Source organism: Populus alba, chromosome 5, assembly GCF_005239225.2.
Source record: "Populus alba chromosome 5, ASM523922v2, whole genome shotgun sequence".
NCBI lineage: Eukaryota > Viridiplantae > Streptophyta > Magnoliopsida > Malpighiales > Salicaceae > Populus > Populus alba.
Genome location: NC_133288.1, coordinates 87,086 through 104,951, shown reverse-complemented (window position 1 = coordinate 104,951; position 17,866 = coordinate 87,086). Strand labels below are relative to the sequence as shown.

The 17,866-nt window shown below is 32.9% G+C and overlaps 2 protein-coding genes and 1 non-coding gene across 3 annotated transcripts; 1 reads left to right on the top strand and 2 right to left on the bottom strand.

Annotated features, from left to right (window-relative positions):
• Positions 1–2,716: 2,716 nt before the first annotated feature.
• TRNAF-GAA (transfer RNA phenylalanine (anticodon GAA)) lies at positions 2,717–2,789 on the top strand. Its single transcript has one exon. It is a non-coding gene; the product is annotated as a tRNA-Phe (tRNA).
• A 6,856-nt stretch (positions 2,790–9,645) lies between these two features.
• On the bottom strand, positions 9,646–17,866 carry LOC118027649 (toll/interleukin-1 receptor-like protein). The gene is made up of 2 exons (XM_035031052.2): positions 17,060–17,866; positions 9,646–10,196 (listed from the first exon to the last, which is right to left on the bottom strand). Exons 1-2 carry the CDS (start codon positions 17,611–17,613, stop codon positions 9,971–9,973), a joined length of 780 nt encoding a protein of 259 aa, XP_034886943.1. The 5' UTR covers positions 17,614–17,866; the 3' UTR covers positions 9,646–9,970.
• Positions 10,148–14,114, bottom strand: LOC140954168 (toll/interleukin-1 receptor-like protein). Its single transcript, XM_035031060.2, has 2 exons — positions 13,339–14,114; positions 10,148–12,888 (listed from the first exon to the last, which is right to left on the bottom strand). Exons 1-2 carry the CDS (start codon positions 13,851–13,853, stop codon positions 12,636–12,638), a joined length of 768 nt encoding a protein of 255 aa, XP_034886951.1. The 5' UTR covers positions 13,854–14,114; the 3' UTR covers positions 10,148–12,635.

Here is a 17,866-nt window from a genome sequence, read left to right as displayed (position 1 = left end):
TTTTATGATTTTTTTTTAAAGGTTTTTCAAATAAAAACAGGTTGAAAATTAAGTTTTAAATCTCAAAAATCAAACTTCAACTTTCTAATCACTTGAGGGGATGGAATTTGCATCTAAAGACAAAGCGCCGTTTACTCATTTTTTAAAAAATAAAAACTAGACTTATAGATTTGCCCTTTCAAATTCATGAAGTGGTGTATTTATTTGTTAAATAGCCCTTATGCTTTTTTTAATTTGAGGATTTTTTTAAAATAAAATTAATAAAAACTATTTAAAAAATTATATATACATGTCATTGTTTTCAAGAAGATTGAAGCATTTTCTGATAATATTAAAAAATATTTTATGATTAATTATATATTAACCTAACGTGCAAAAAAAAATTAAAATTTGCTCATTAATATTCAATATCTGTTTTTTATTGCAAATGTTTTATATAATTTTCTCATTTTTTTATTATATTTATTGATATAGCTGTGTAAACATAATCTATTCATATTTTAAAAAAAAAATTACTTTCACAATCATAATAAATTTTATTTTAAAAAATATATTTTTATATAAAAAAATGCATGAATAAAGAAAGGAATATTTTATACTATTTCCTCTTTCATTTAAGTTATTAGAATTTTTAAAAATATATTTTTTTAATTGTCATTAGCTTTTATTCAATAAATCATGCTACTAATAAAAAAAAGAAAGAAAAATCACATGAATGAGAAATTTTAAAATATGTTATTTTAACCATTGCATTTTTTATAAATAAATATTTGAATCATTGAATAAAAATACATTTTGAAAAGTGTTATGCGACCCCACACCATCTCTATACTAGTTGTTTGTCAATTATTCAGCATATGACCTAGATCAACAATTACCTTTTTTAAGTCGAGATATTTTTTTAATATTATATATATATTATTGTTAAACAATTACATTGCATTATATTATTAGCATAAGCCTATTACTATAGCAAAGAACACTATGCATTCTTTTATAATTCATTGTTGTTTGGAATAGTATATTTTTTTATAATTTTTACTTTGGCTCTTTTGAATCCAAATTAGCCCTTAATTACATATTATTTTTAGGAGGGAGGATGAATTGAAAGCTAAGGGACTAGAGTGAAAATCTTGGATAACACAGGGGGCGGTTTGAAAATTTCGTTGAAACATTCATTTCATATATTTTTTAGGTATTAGGTAACCAGTCCTTTGAATTTCAAGACAATACATTATGGTACCTAACTTTATTTTCCTCCCTTTTCCATCCTTTTCTTTTGAAAAGAGAGAGAGGAAATCACTAAATTCCAGCCTAAAGATAGAAAGTTGTCGTTGGGAAGATTTTGGCACCCAAAATGATTGATTTTTATATCAAAATGTTTCATATAATAAGAGGCGTTATGTTTATGTTTTTTTTACCTTGACAACACATAAAACAATATACATGGGCTTGGGAAATTTTTTTGTTTTCGGTGGATTTCGAGTTCAGGGTGATTTGTTGGGTTTTAGATGGTTATGAATTGGTTTAACAAGGTTTCTTAGGTGTTTTCTAGATTTTTTAGGTCAAAAATTGGTTGAAAATGAGATTTTGAGTGAAAAAACAAAACACCCTATTTTTCTTATCATTATTGTCACACCCTAACATCGCGACGACCGATTAAAAATAATCTTCATTGGAAAAAGAACATATATCTAGCATCTTATTCTTTAAGGGAAAAACATCTTGTTTAAGGAGTCGTCACCTATTATTATGGTTACTAGAAACCCTAACTGATTAACAGAGATTATAATGATACGGGACTGATTATCTAAAAGGGAAGATGCTATCACCTGTCAAGCGTCCTACTTGAGGCAGATTGCATTGCTTATTTTGTTTAAAATTGTTAAGAATATGTTCTCCTTTTTCTTTTTCTCAATGTTTTTATTCTTCCTATCATGTTTCTGACTATAACGTCAATGAACAATTCATAAGAATATTTCTAACTCTGGCGTTGGTAAATATTGCACAAACCCAAAAAATTACGGCATTTCTAACTTTGGCGTCAATGAATAACTTTGCAAAAAAAAATTAAATTTGAAGAAGAATTTTTCTATGCCATTTTCTTTTTGTTTATCTTTTATTATTATTTGTCATTTTTAGATGGAAATAAAAAAGCATTGCACAACATATTTGTATTTAATAGTAATAATTCACAAATTGAGCACATAGCTAAAAAAATACAAAACACAAAGAAAAAAAATAAAACAAAGTGTGAGGGGATCAAAAATAAATCAACGAAGATCCTCAATTATTTTTATAATTTTTTGATATCAAAACCGGGTTTGTTTGGCCAAATTTCAAAATAAACAGGGAATAAAAAATATGGTCAATGCTGAGAGTGTTTTACCAAAGACATCTTTAGCTTAAAATAGCTTGGACAAGTTGGGCCAAGACCCAGACCTAGTTCGCTTTTTTTTTTTACTAGACTGTAGCTAACCCAACCATACAAGCTGGGTTAGCCCTAACAAACTCAATTTGGTTAATAGTACAAACCAATTACTCGGTTGAGTTTTACCTGCAAGTGTATGTGAACTATTCACGCACCAGGCCGGGGTAAAGCAAAAGACTTATTACTTATTAGTAACAAGGAGGCTCAAATGTCCTCGCCAAATGCATGTATTATAGAATAAGTTTATTGTTTCATATTTCTTAACAGAAATGCAACAGCAGAGAGGCGGGGATAGCTCAGTTGGGAGAGCGTCAAACTGAAGATCTGAAGGCTGCGTGTTCGATCCCCGCTCACCGCATTTCTCTCTTTTTCGATTTAGTTTGTTAATGACGTCTTTTCCCGCCAATTTCAGTTGGCGAAGATCTCTCTTCTGTTTCCAGCTCCTAAACCCGAGCAGTGACAATTCCATCAAGAGCAGAAACAATCCAGTCACCGGAGAAACATTGCCACCGCGGGCAGCTTGAAGGTTCACCAATATTCCGCTTCAAATCAAGCACATGATCAAATCTTTTTTACCAAGTTTCGGAGAATCTGGAGAAACATAAGACAGATGGATTATGCACCGAGGAGTGGCGGGACAAAGATTTTGAGGGTGGTAAAGTGTATTTGGCATGTTGCCCCCAAGTTTCAGAGAGCCAGAGCAGTGCCGTTGTTCGTGCTCTTGAATGTTGCCAAGGCTTTTGCCAATTTTGCTTAGTGTTCATAATCTGCGTTGTTGAAACTGAAGATTTCTTCTTCTTCTTCTTCTTCTTCTTCTTTTGAAGTTGATTCTAAGCTTTGATCCGGACTTTGCTGTTTCAAATGAGAAGGAGGCAATCAATCATGGACAATCCCTTCTCTTCTTTGTTTGCTGTGGCATCTTAAAGTAGCTTTGGTGGACTTGACAAGTAGCAAGAGATGAAGGAGGAGGAGGGACAGTAGCCTTGATTGCTAAATGCTCTGCTTTTGCATCTTGGAGAGTGTAGAAGTATAAGCAATATGGGGCTATAATGGTTGCGATGTTTGTGGTTTTTGGTTGATACGGAAATTCCCCATCGATCTTTAACGAGGCATGAAAGGGTCGTCTGTGGATAGGGCTCCAACAGACTCTTGTTCTATTGTTGTTTCTAGACAGAACTTGAACGAAGAGAACTTGCACGCACAAGGAGTAGAGAGACAAATGTGTAAGTTGAAGATATGACAAGAGAGATTGTTCTGTTTGTTCATTTTGAGACTTGTAAATTCGAAATCTGAATGAGACCAGGCTTGATGTTTCCTGTAGTGCATGAAACTTTGACTAACTGTTCATTTAAGACTAGAAAATCGGAGTCCATTCGCCTTCAAATAAAGCCCTGGTCAGGTTATTAGTCTTTGTTGTATTCATAAAGTTGCAGTTCTGAATCGTAGAACTTTTACGAGCTTCTTGACAGCTTCTTTTTCATGGGCTTTTGTGGCGACTTCAAGTCCAATTTCATGTACAAGTTCAATATCTGGTCTCATTCAGATTTGAAGATATCGTAAGAAACCTAACAACCCTATCTTCAAAACTAATGTGTATAGCATTGATTGCCTGCTTGGAGAAAATGTATTTGGAATGCATGGAACATGGAGAGTATTTCAGCATGATAGTTTTTATATATATAAATAAACTATCAGGAATTGATATTATAATCTCAATATAGTCCGTGTGCAATGTGAGAGGACTGGAGGTAAGGTTGTGCTTGACTTGGGAATGGACAAATTCTCAACACCTGAAGTTAGCAATCAGTGCCAAGACAAGTTTCCCTTCAATCAACCGGCTGAGTCTTAGTTACCTTTGATGCCATTTTAACCGATGATAGAGCAAATGAAGCTTCTGTTATCAAATTCATGTTGATGTTACTCCCTTACCTGCAGGAGATCCCGAATTCCAAATTATGGTCGAGTACCATGCACGATCAATTTAGAGTGGTCAAGGTAAAGGAGACATGTACAGTGCAAGATGTGAAGAACGAAATCATGGAGATTTGAGACAATATTCCAATACATAGAATGACCTTGACTCACCATAACCTTGGCATTCCACTGGAAGATGTTCCCCTAATGTATTATTACATTTGTGCTGGTTCTGTCATTCATGTTGGGAAGCAAGATGCTGGGGGTCATGAAGGGATCACAATTAAGTGAATAAATTGCCTTGTGTAGTGAATAATACGTTTAATTTGAATAAGCGGAAATATTTCTGCTTATTTATTTTATTTTGAAGGTTTTGTATGCTTTTCATGCAGTATAAGAAATACATGTGGAGTTTTGAGTTTTAGTTAAAAACAAGAAGACGGGAGAAGAGCTGCCTTGTCACCTTGAAACTTCATGAGATTGTAAGTAGAGAACACGGATGTAACACTGTAAAAGGATGAACTGCAGAAAAAATGAATTTCATGGTGGAATAAGATGATTGTTCAACTTCCACACTTCACCATGTTTTGTCTGCCTTGTTCTCTTCTCACATAGATTTTCAGCAAGAACTAATGCAATGTTCAGGTACAACGAGATGACCTTGCTTGAACTATCATCATCTTTCTACTCAGTTGCTAAACTCTCTTGTCCGAAGCATAGAACCAAAAAAGTACCCTCTGAATTCAAATGATCATATAGCAGGATTTTGATGGGTTGATGATGAGTAAATGTCTCTTTTCTTATAAGCCAAAGAAATTCATGATGGCAGAGGAAGCAACCTATAAAGTGAACAGAGAAAGGCACAGAACCAGCATTGACGAGGCTATAAAACCTCCAGAAATCTCAAAGACTTGATATGAATAACTTGGATCATTTAAGTCACGAATATCAAAAAGAGCAATCCCCACGAGCACTTCTTAACAAAGAAGAAAATATCAGTAAAATGAAATGATTGTTTCAAAAGTTTCCACACTCTGATCATTAATTTTTTTGGTTTCATTTCTTTTCCTCACGCACACATATCATATTTCTTGATGTGAAAATTTGGATTTTTTTATCAGATTTCTTGTTTTTCTTGTTTTTAAGGAAAATAATTCTAAAGGTTGGACTTGATAACAGGTGGTTGGTGTCTATGTATCTTTCCAAGATGATGATACTGTTTATAGCTTTGTTGATGGCTTATCCATACATGATGACAGGTTTTTCTCTATCAGAAACTGTGAAAGGATTTTGTATGTGTACACAATCTTCTTGCATTGCCTTTAATCTCTTGCGATAAAACCTGTTGAAATTTAAATACTATAAATGAAAGAGTATTGATAATTAATAATATATATGTATTGTAGAAAATAGAATAAAATAAATTCAATGATAATACATCTCTTTTGAATACATGATTTTAACTCATTGAATGCAATTTAAATACTATAAATGGAATTAATTTTAATAGGAAATTGGTCTCAAACATGCTGCAAGCGCACGAATATGGGCAAACGTGCCATGAACAAAAAACCTAATACCTTTGCTCCACCTTAGGTTGCTCGAAAGGACATATATCACGCGCTTCAACTGCGCTTGGAACTTCAAGGTTTCATTCAATTCTTACCAGATGTCGTCACTGTCGGAAGAAATTATATACTACTATGCTCATGGCCCAACAAAGTTGAGCCCATATGAACGGTGATGTGGCAAATTACGCTCATCTTGTTACCTTTGTTCTGTTGCACTTTATAAAAGGGTGTCTTCTTCTCAATGCACACAGACCACTCTTCCCGTCGAGGAGATCACAAAAGATCTTGAAAAAGAATTTTTAAAAATATTTTTAAATTAATATATTTTTGATATTTTTATATTATTTTGATATACTAATGTTAAAAATAATTTTTTAAAAATAAAAAAATATTATTTTAATATATTTTGAAATAAAAAAACATTTTAAAAAATAATCACTACCACAATTGAATTAAAAAATTAAAAAATATTATTTTAATTATTTTAAAAAATATTATTCTAAAACCAAAAAAAAAAAAAGGGTGTGCGGAGCTATAAGGTTCTAGCCAGATATGTGGCCTGACCTTATTTTATTTATTTTTAATTAATAATTTTATTAAATTTTAATGAATACCTTATATATTATTTTTAAAAATTGTCTCATTAACCTTTTTTAATAGTAATTAATTTTTAATACTATTTTTTTAATTTTATAACGCTTCAAAGAGATTATTGTAATTTATTTTTATTTTTTACATTTTATATAAATAAATTATATTTATGTGACATATTTATATATATAAAAAAAAATTTCCTTGGTTGGTAGAATAACTTCTAACATATAATAAATTAAAAAATAGAAAATACAAAGAGTAGTCAGGGTTAAATATTTGCATGTACATTTACCTTTTACTTTATTAGAAATATTAGCTTTTCATTTTAGTATTTAATTAGCATTAACAATTATTTTTTAATTTGTTGATTCATATATTTTTAAATTTTGTTTTATTAAGCGGCAAACAATATCTTTTTATTTCCAAGTTAAAAAATCATACTACCTAAAATATATTTATAATATTGACATCTTTTTTTCCTCAAATAATTCATGTATTAAATTGATTTACGGCAGCTTCCATTGCTACTGTTACTCCACCTTTAACTTAAACTTCTATTACCTCTTCTTCTTTTTTTTCCATTCATGATGACAGAAAAATGTAAGGAAAAAAACTTAAAAAAATTAAAACGAGAAAATTAATAATTTAAAAAATCAAACATGAAAAAAAACTAAATTAACCAAACTAAAAAATCACTATTTAGTTTTGGTTTCAAATATCTAAAACCAATCCCTAAATAAAACAGCTCCTCAGCTCTAACATGGCAAGCACATACAATCTCCACCATGTCTCTCTCTCTACCTCTTTTTCTTTCTTTCTTTTTTTCTTTCTTTCTTTCCTAAAACTAACCCAACTATTTCTCTGTCGAACCGAAAACAACAGTCAAAAACCACTGTAGCCCAAGAACACCCCAAAACCTATTTGATACTCATTAAAGAATAATCCAGATTTTAATAGGTTGATGCGGTTATTTTGTTTTTAATTAAAATATGCACACTAGCTTTTTTTATTGCCTTCAATTTCTTGCCATAAAACCTGTTGAAACTTGTAGAATCTTATTTGTTTCTCAGATCATCTGATTTGATCCAAGGAGAAGAAGATTCTTGAAACAATTTTGATTATTTTCAGTAACGGATGGATCCAAAGATAATTGTAAAACAAATACAAATCGTAAAAAACAGAGAGATGCATTCATATAAAATTCATGGAAGTACAATCCATTAATTAATTTCACAGAGTTGGTGGGCTACGGGACCATTCTTTTCAGCCTTTTATTCTCATCACCCGACAGATATCCACGTGCTTAGTTCCTATTGATTCACACTTCTTCTTTACCCCCGCCGCCCCTCTCTCTCTTTATTTTTTTTTTACTTCATCAACTTGAACAGAGCTTATTCTACAATTGTTCTCTATGGAACTTCATTGATTGATAATCCAACATTATGCTTTTTTCAGATTTTTGATAATAAGCGTTCTTGGAAAAGATCCTTATATGTGTTTATCAGTTAAAATATTTTTCTTTTGTGTAAATTTCTTGTTTCAAAGATGCATTTCTTATCTCTCATTTTGTTGATAATAAGCCAATTGTTCCCAAGATCAATCATGTCATTGAAGCTGCAACCTACAGGGATCATAAATGTTTGTGAGCAAGTGGTTTCCAGTGTGGAGATTTGATATGCAATCTCTTAATATTGATTATTGTTCTTCTCTCACTCTGTACCATGTAATGTTTAGCACAAACTAATATGCAAAGATGGTGACAAACCATCAAACAACATTTTATCATACTTGAAGAGATAGAGTTCATAATTTCTAACAGGAAAAGTGAATCAAGTTGAATTGGACACGATGATAATAGAAATTATTGCTGCATATGCTAAAACAAAATAGGATTTCACTGTTCAGTTCATATACAGTGAAACCCCATTTTATTTTAGCATATGAACAGTGTGAAACCCATTTTGTCTCTTGCATTCTCGTCATTGAATTTTTGTAATCCCAATTTCACCCTCTCAAATTATATTAGTATGGCTTTGTATGTTGATATTTCTTTCAATTTGTATTTTTTTTTTTTTTACACATACATAGTGTTTGGGGGTATTTCGAGGATGTTCTGGTTATGAATTAAATACCAATCTTGCAAAATCAATCTTTATACATAGTTCAATATAGAAATTAAAAGAAGAATGATAAAAATTAATAAAAACAAATCCCATTTAGATATTGGCATGAAAAACTGATATTTGCTCTCTATAGTTTTTAATTAATTTATTGTTTGATCCCTATTAATTTAGCATTTCAAATTTTGATCTCATACTTAATTTGTTTTTCATTTTATTTTTTTTGAATGTTGAGAGAAAATAGACAAAATTACTAAAAATATTAAGGGGAGAAATAGTAGTCGGATGTGGACATTCCAATCATCAAAAAAGATTATCATGGTGTCAATTTGTTTTTTTTTTTTTAGAGAAGTTCAATAAAAATGGTATTGAAAAATTGATTGGAATTGTTGATATTTTTTTTATTTGTTTAATTTTAAAGAGATTAAAGGTTGTGCTGAGATTAAAAGTTGGTTATAAAATGTTTTTAGATGAAAAAAAAATATAAATCGTTAGGATCCCACAACTCAAAGTTTAATTTTTCAATCACTAGAGCTAACTAGAAACTGGTGTAAAGGATGAAATATCATATGTATTAGTGGACAACCTATCACCTCTTTACAAGAAAATAATTGGAGCAAATGACACCATCTAAAACCAAAAAAAAAAACAAAATGATGCATGGACCTAGGCTATAAGGTCCTAGCCGTATACCTTAACTCATTTTTTAACTTTTAATTAATGTTTATTTGATGTATTTTTTTTTTAAATTATCCTTAACTGCTAGAATCAACTTTTAATACATAATAAATAAAAATATATAAAATTAATTAATCTTTGATTGCACATCTTATGTTATGAATTTTTTTCTATTGTGGTTTGGGCGGTATTTATAAAATAAATGGTAAGTTTGTTGATTAAAAAAGTTTGTTTTTCATTGATATACTTTTTTCAGTTTTAAGATTCATATCTTAGAAAAAATGTATTCTTTCGTAGAGTTGAGAAGAACCCTAAGCATGCACTTGTAGCAGTCATATGTCAAAAGATCAGTTAGACTTGATTCTGCATCATCTCATTTTGAGCGCAAAATTCTTGAAAAAGTTAACAGTCATAAGCATCGATCCAAAGATACAAATTGTCAAAAAAAAAAAAGAGAGTAGCATTCATTGAAGTCCAATTCTTTAATTAATTCATCCATCTGCTTTGATAAAGTTGGTGCGCTGTGGGACCTTTCTTTTCAGCCTTTCGTTCTCATCAGCCGACACATATCCACGTGCTTAGTTCCTATTGTTTCACACTTCTGCTTTACCCCCACCGCCCCCCCCCTCTCTCTTTTTATTTTTTTTGTCCTTCTTAGATTGTCAATTTCTTCTAAGAAATTGACAATCTAAGAAGGACAAAAAAAATAAAAAGAGAGAGGGGGTCTGAAAGAAAGACCTCCTCCACTCTTGTAAAAGACCAAGAAAATATGAAGGTAGGCGGAGGGCTGACGACAGTGGAAGTGCAGACGGAGGGACGTGAGGCAGTGAGAGGTTGAGTTTATCTGCGATCTCTTTAACAATCGACTCTATGAACTTTGACTCATACCTGCAAAACACACATTCATACAAATTAAATCACGGATTAATTTGCTAATTCCTCATCAGATCAACATAGAAGAAGAAGAAGAAGAAGAAGAGACATATACAGCAAAAAAAAATCAGCTTGGAATACATCGATGCAGATGGGTGGATGCTGAATTGACAAATTAAGAAACACGACCACACTTGTACAATATCCACGTCTCAAGGTTTCTTCTATCCTCTGCAGATCTAGAATTGTTAAGGTTGAACTTCTTAAACTGCAAAGATTCTGGTCTCCTTCCCAGACTTGCTTGACCTTGCTAGATCGGTCAGCTTCAAGCTCAAAAAGGGTTCCGATCAAAATTTAATTACAAGGCAAACATCTCAGAGACATCCATCCCTATGTAAATATCTCATCTACTCAGAAAAGGGACTTTGTTCTTGAGGGAGGTCCATGTTTGCAAAGACTATTATAGATCTTAATATTATTTTTCTACTATTTTTTCAAAAGTCCATGAATTATATTTCAATAAACATGGAACAAAAAGACTCCATTGCATGTGTCATTTCATTTGTCAAAATGCATGAATCCTAGGAAGTTATCCTTGACAATCAAAAAACACAACAACGTACTGCTGCATAACCTTTTAACATGATGATTAAGGCAGCTCGAACCAAGAACAAATCAAATTGTGAACAAATTAAGTTCCTCAGAGAATGCTTTGTAGATAGCTCGAGTGATAAAAAGATGACCTACGTTTCCATGAATCATCTTGTTTTTACTAAGTACAAAAATGACAGTTTCTGAAATTAAGCACAGCTAACTAATTGAATAAGCTCGTTTTTTTACTACAAGCACAGATAAGCTGATGTATTATCATTCGTGGATGCTGTCGTGGGGTATTTAAAGGTGCTCTGTAGCTTGAAAGTCATCTTTTAGCTGTTGTTTCAGTTTGTTCTAGTTTTTATGGCTGTCTTTATGCAACTTAACCAGACTATATATGATGAATATTAAATGTCCAGCATGAGGTGATACCATGATTTCTAGTGCTGGTGTTTGTGTGGATTAACCATTAGAAATTTCCAATGCAATCCTAAGAGTAGGATTGAAATCTGCTTGGTCGGTCTTTTTTTAAAGAACATGAAAAACAAAAATAATTACATTTGAATTGAGGCTAATTAAAGAACCAGCCCTTGTTTATCATCCTCAGATCCCGTTACTGTTTAAATAACTTGCAAGTTGAATGGCCATGATAGTTAAGTATGGATGAACATGTCATACAATTATCAATAATTTTGAGATGCTGAAGCAAGCAAGAAGAATTCCATGCATGTGTTTCGAAGATGCCTAATGAATCGAGAGACAATACTACAGTAGCAATTGATTCACAGGCTCATCACTACTTCAATTGGCTTATGAGATAGTTCTACATCGACCAGTGCACTTATGCAGAACACCTTTGTTTTTTCTTTCTTTGAAGAAGATACAGAAACGTTAGTGATTATAGCTTCAGTAATGAAATCAAGGCAGAGTTAGGTTTCTTTCGTTTATTTTTTGGCATTTCTAGAATGGCTTCAACGTTTTTGCTTCACGAAATGAAAAGGGTTATCAAAACATCCTTTCCCTATACGTCATATCAAACACCGCCACAGGTTCTGGACATAAAACAGACAGTTCACTGAGATTACTAGCAGTCTAGCACTATGACAATTGAAGTTCAAGGCATCGTTTTCAATGTGTTGGTACCAACTGCATGCTTTTTATTGACATCTGAACAATTAGAGAGGTTAAGAGATGGGAAATCTTTAACAAAATCTACTCGGAAGAGAGATAAGGCATGTGCAGTTTCTTGGATCCAAATCAATAAGCTTGTCCCGATATTGAAGCGGTGAAGTAACCTTGACCATATTAAACTTGTACAATAAGATTGAAGATTCAATCTCTCAAGGTTAATGATATGTTTACCCCTGCAGAGTATAACGGTACATGGGTATGTGCATGGTGCATATAGTGGAACACATACGTGAGGGTGAATGAGGAATGGGTCTTTGTTAGTTACTGATAGTTGCTGGAAACTAGTGTAGTAGGAGGAATATTTCCTTATTGTTAGTTTCGCATTGTTAGTGCTTTTCTATTTTTAAGCAGGTTGTTTATCTTTCTCAGTTTAGTCGGCTATAAAATATAGCCAATAAGTTGTTCTGAATTATGCAGAAAATAATAAATAATATCCTTCCTACTCTTGCCTCTTCTTCTTTTCTTTCCTGATTTTTTTATGGTTGATAGTAAATTACTCATCAGTTAATTTCTAGCGTGTGAGAAAATCGGGCATGGAAAGGGTCTCACGATTGCTAAGGCTTGCATATTTTAAATCGATAAGATTCTTGTTTTGTTTCTAGATAATAGCTAGTTTAAATTTCTCCAGACAGAAACTGGAATGCAAAGATCTCAGGTCAAAACAATTATTCATCCCAACGCAGATATCTCATCTCCTAAGAAAGGAACTTGACGCCAGCCATGTGGAAGGTGCACTTTACACTTATTTTTAACTCCAGAGTTATAAATCCTGAGCAATCTAAGTTTGGATTTCCTTGCAAAGACTCTGGAATTTAATTTACTTTCAAAACTAATTTTTGAAATGTCCAAGAGCATCCCTTCAATGTCTTCATTTCTCTGGTAAATTGCAAGATTTCTTTCATTCTCGTCAAACTCTTTTCCCCTGGGATAGTTGGCTGTATTAGTCTCGTGCAATCACGGTTCCAGGTAATTGAATGTCTTCTCACATGTTAACTAGCACGAAAAAACAACCCCCTAGCTATGTGGCTCAACCGTGATGTTCAAGTATGGAATGATCAAGGTCAAATTAAGTATTCCTAAATGCTTAGCTGATTCAAAAATATATTTTAAGGAAAAAAGAAGTAGTTAAAGTCTTTAAGAAATTGGAATGTGAAATTCAATTGCTCTAATATAATTTTTCTACGTTTAACCTTTACCATTCATGAATGTATAAAAACCTTCAGTTTGTTAATTTGTTCCCTACAAATGGAATTCTTCCTGTTCGAATTAGTGATGTTAATTGTTCTTTTAAAAAAGAAAAAAAGCTCTCTAAGCCTGTATTCTCTGGACTTTGATGAACAGATAACAGCTTGGAAAGGAATTAGTTATATACCTGTCTTGTTTCCGCTCCTTTCCTTTCAGGTCTGCAGCTTCTTTAAGAGCCGCCCTCCAACTATCTACTCTAGCCATTTCCTTATGGAAGCTTTTTTCGTGTTTAGCAAATGCGTCTTCAAACAACCCTTTCTGTTTCCTGACCTCCGAAGGATTAACGTTGTAAAAAACGGGAAGCACAAAGAGCCCAATTGTTCTCTTAGCATCCATGATGAGCACAAGCTGGTCCAGGCACTTTGTTGAAGAAGCATAGTCTTTAGAAAACACAACAACCGATATCCTGGATTCCTGTATCGCTCTCTTGATATCAGACTTTTGTCCTGTGTAAATTCCACCATCATCTCTAAAAGTGCGAATCCCAGCATAATTGAGGTCTTTGTAGAGATGATCGGCAAAATTCTTGCCAATTTCTTGGTGGTTAAAACTCAAGAAAACATCATTAGCCTTTGCAGAAAGGAAAAGCATCAAGAGATTGATAACTGAGAACAAACCCATTGGACTGGTTGGTGAATTCATGATGCCGAAACTAGAAGGATGGAAGTTTCCGATGGGAATGGAGTGAAACGGCAACGGTGGTAACTGGAGGTGGAAGAACGAGAAAGGCGAAAGGGTTTTTTTCGAAGAGTTTGTTTCGCACGTGGCCCAGATTTGAGACGTATGGTTCACTAATACTGACCAGCCATCAATATTGACCAAAGTGCTATTTTTTATGCGTGTCTTCTTTTAATTTTGATAGTGCTAATTGTGTTCATCTTTTTTTGTGCTTTGTTTTATTTTAAAAAAAGAATCTTTGTTTTTTGATTTTTTTGAATTCCATTCTCTAATTAGGAATTAATTTTGTAATTTATTTCAATTTAATTTTTATAAAGTTATTTCTGATCATGGATTTTCTAGAGTTTTAAATGATTAAATGGTGTTTTTGTTTGAAAATAAACTTTACGAGGTTTTATGATTTTTTTTAAGTTATGCAGGTGAAAATGAAAATTGAGTTTTAAAATCCCATTGGACTGGTTGGTGAATAAGAAATGCCGAAACTAGAAGGATGGGATTTCCCGATGCGAATGGGGAGACGCGGAAACACGTGAGTCTTTTCTTAATGTGTCAGGCACATAACTTGCCTTATCAAGTTCAGCAGTGTTTAGTTTTATTTTTTTATTTTGATTTTTTTAAATAAGAGTTAAAATAAAAATAAAAAATCAATTAAAAAGCAACAATAATTTTTTAATTTATGAGTTCAATTGAAAAAAATAAAAACATTAACAAAAAAACAATTAAAAAAATACACTATCAACTTGAATTGAACAATAAAATCAAAAACAATAAAAAAATCAAGAAAAAACAATCAAAAATTTTAAAAAATAAGAATCAAATTGAAAATGTCAATACATGATAAAAAAAAAAAAAATTAAACATGTAGAATTTTTCAATACATTTTTTACATAAAACAATTTTTAAATATAAATTAAAAAACCTTATACACTCATCTAATAAAATTAATGATAAGTTTGTTGATTAAAAATCCTTTCTAGAGAGGAGAAGCATCAACAGATTGATAAGTGATTGGACTGGTTGGTGAATAAAAAAATACCGAAACTAAACTGGAATATGAGAAAGAATTGCATATATTTATTTTTTGGAAGAAAGTGTGAATTGAAAGATAGGAGATAAATGTAAAAAAAACATGTAAAATAAGTAACAACTTCGAATTTTTTTAAAAGAAGTTTATTTTAATCCCTCATTTTTATTATCTAATAGGTAACCACTTCTTCTAAATTTTAAGGCCATGGATTGGTTTAACAGGTGTTTTATGTCAAAAATAGAATAAAAATAGGTTTCGGGTTCAGAAAAATATAAGTCTTCCTTAACTTGTGTTGCTTAGGTACTACTAGAATCAGGAGGAAACAAGAATATGATGAACCAGTTTTGTAGAACCATCCCTGCCATATGCAGCTTCTCTAAGAGCTGCCCTTCACTCTTCCACCCTCTCCATCTCAACCTGGAAGCCTTCCTCGTGTGAAGAAAACGCTTCATGATATCTCCCTTACTGGTTCCGAACTTCAAATGGATCCAAATGGTAAAATATGGGCAGCAAAATGTGCCCAGTAGCTCTCCTAGTATCAATGATCATTACAATCTAATCTGTTTTGAGCTTTTGTTTCAGTTAGTTCTAGTTTTATGGCTGTACTTGTGCAACTTCACCAGCTTATATACAATAAATTAATGGTCAGCATGAGGCGATACCATGATTTCTAGCACTGGTGTTTGTGATGGATATACCATCAGAATGTTTAAGTAATCCTAATGGTAGGATTGAAATTATTTGGTTAGTCTTTTCAAAAGAGCATGAAAAATAAAAATAATTACATTTGACTTGAGGCTAATCTAACAAACCAGCCCTTGTTTATCGTCCTCAGTTCCAGGTGCTGTTTAAATAACTTTTAAGTTAGATGGTGGTGTTGTTAAGTTATGAATAAACATGTCACACAATTATCAATAATTTAGAGATAATGAAGCAAGCAAGAAGAATTCTATGGATGTGTTTGGAAGATGCCTAAAGAATGGAGAGACAATACTACAATAGTAATTGATACACTAGCTCCTCCCTACTTCAATTGGACTAGGAAAGAGTTATACAATGGCTGAAGTTAAGGCTTGTAAGCAAATCGGAAAGAAAACAAAATTGCAGTTTCCTAAAACTTTCTTATCAAATTTCATAACGTGGGAGAGTTAAGTGGAGATGGGATGGATGTTCCCCCATTTCCACTATAAAATAGAGGTTGTGTGAGAGCCAAAAGAAAGCAGTAAAATGTAGCAGCTTGCAGTAGCAAGCGCAGAGGGATAAGAGAAATGTAAGGCAATTACAAAGAGAGGGAGTTGAGTGAGGTGTTCCTCCTCCTTCATTGTTGTAGATTGTAGTTTTCTCTCTATATAATGAAATTGGCTGCTCCATGGACATAGGCAAATTGCCAAGCCACGTTCAATTGTTTTGTTGTGTGTTTGGGCATCAATCACCGATCCTAACATTTTCAATAGCTTGATTATGTATTGGTCCCAATTGCATGCTTTCTTATTGATATTTTAACAACTAGAAAGGTAAAGAGATAAGAAATCTTGAACAACTTCCACTCGGAAGAGAGATAAGAAACCTGTACAAAATTGGAAATTCAATCTCTCAAGGTTTCTATCCTTTGAAAAATCTGGTATTGAAAGGTGCTCGCAGTTGCTAAGGTTTACATATTTCACACACTTTACGGTGATTTTTAACTCCAGAATAATAAATTTTGAGCGATCTAAGTTTGAACTTCCTTACAAAGACTCCAGAGTTTAAATTAATCTCAGAACTAATCTTTCAAATGTCCAAGAATATCCCTTCAATGTCTTCATTTCTCTAGTAAAATGCAAGATTTCTTCATTCTGGTCGAACTCTTTTCCCTAGGATAGTTGGCTGTGTTTGTCTCGTGAAGCCATGGTTCCAAGTAATTGAATGTCTTTTCACGTGTTGATTAGCAAGAAAAAACAACACCCTAGCTATGTGGCTCAACATGCGTCATATTTCAATGATGTTAAGCATTCTCCTAGAGCCTAAAATTGAAAATCTTAGCCATGTTTGAGTATCGAACGATCGAGGTCAAATTACGCGTTCCTAAATGCTCAGCTGATTCAAAAATATAAGCTATCAATGAAACAAATTTCGAAGAAATTAAAAAAGAAGAAGTTAGTACCTGTCTTCCAGAACCATCCTTTCCATGTTTGCAGCTTCCTTAAGAGCCGTTCTCCATCCCTCCACCCTCTCCATCTGATACTTGAAGCGTACTTCAAGTTTAGCAAACTCTTCACCAAATTGCCCTGTTTGGTTCCCCACCTCAGATGGATCGACATCGTAGAAAACTGGGAACACTAAGTGCCCAACAGTTCTTCTACGTTCCATGATCATCGAGAGTTCATCAAGACACCATCTTGAAGAAGAGTAGTTTTTAGAAAACACAATAATAGATGATTTTGATTCTTGAATTGCTTTCTGGATTTCTAACTCAATGTTCTCTCCTATCCGGATCTCGTCGTCGTCTCTGAAAGTGGGAATCCCTGCTCTAGTTAAAGCTTTGTAGAGGTGGTCGGTGAAATGTTTGCGTGTATCTCCACCTCTAAAACTCAAGAAGACATCGTAAGTAGTTTGCCATGGTCCTCTGAACGGGGGGTCACACGTCCGGGGTGTCAAAGTAGCCCCAGGAATTAATGAGAGAAAAAACAAGATTAGGGTCACTGGGTTGAAAGCCATGGGTTTGATGAAGAGAGGCAAAGATTTTTGAGTTGGATGGATGAAGATCTATCTTGATTCTTTGGGGGAAGATAGAATCGAAGCGGCAACGTTTCGGAGGGTTTTCCGGCGGAAGGAGGAAGAAATTCAAAAGGTTCTCTTTAGAAATTAGAACTGTTTTCTGCCTGCGGTTCCGTCTCTACGTGCAGAGTGAATTAACTGTTCACTTTTGAACATTACAGAGTGAACTATACCGTGCAAAATGAGTTTTTAG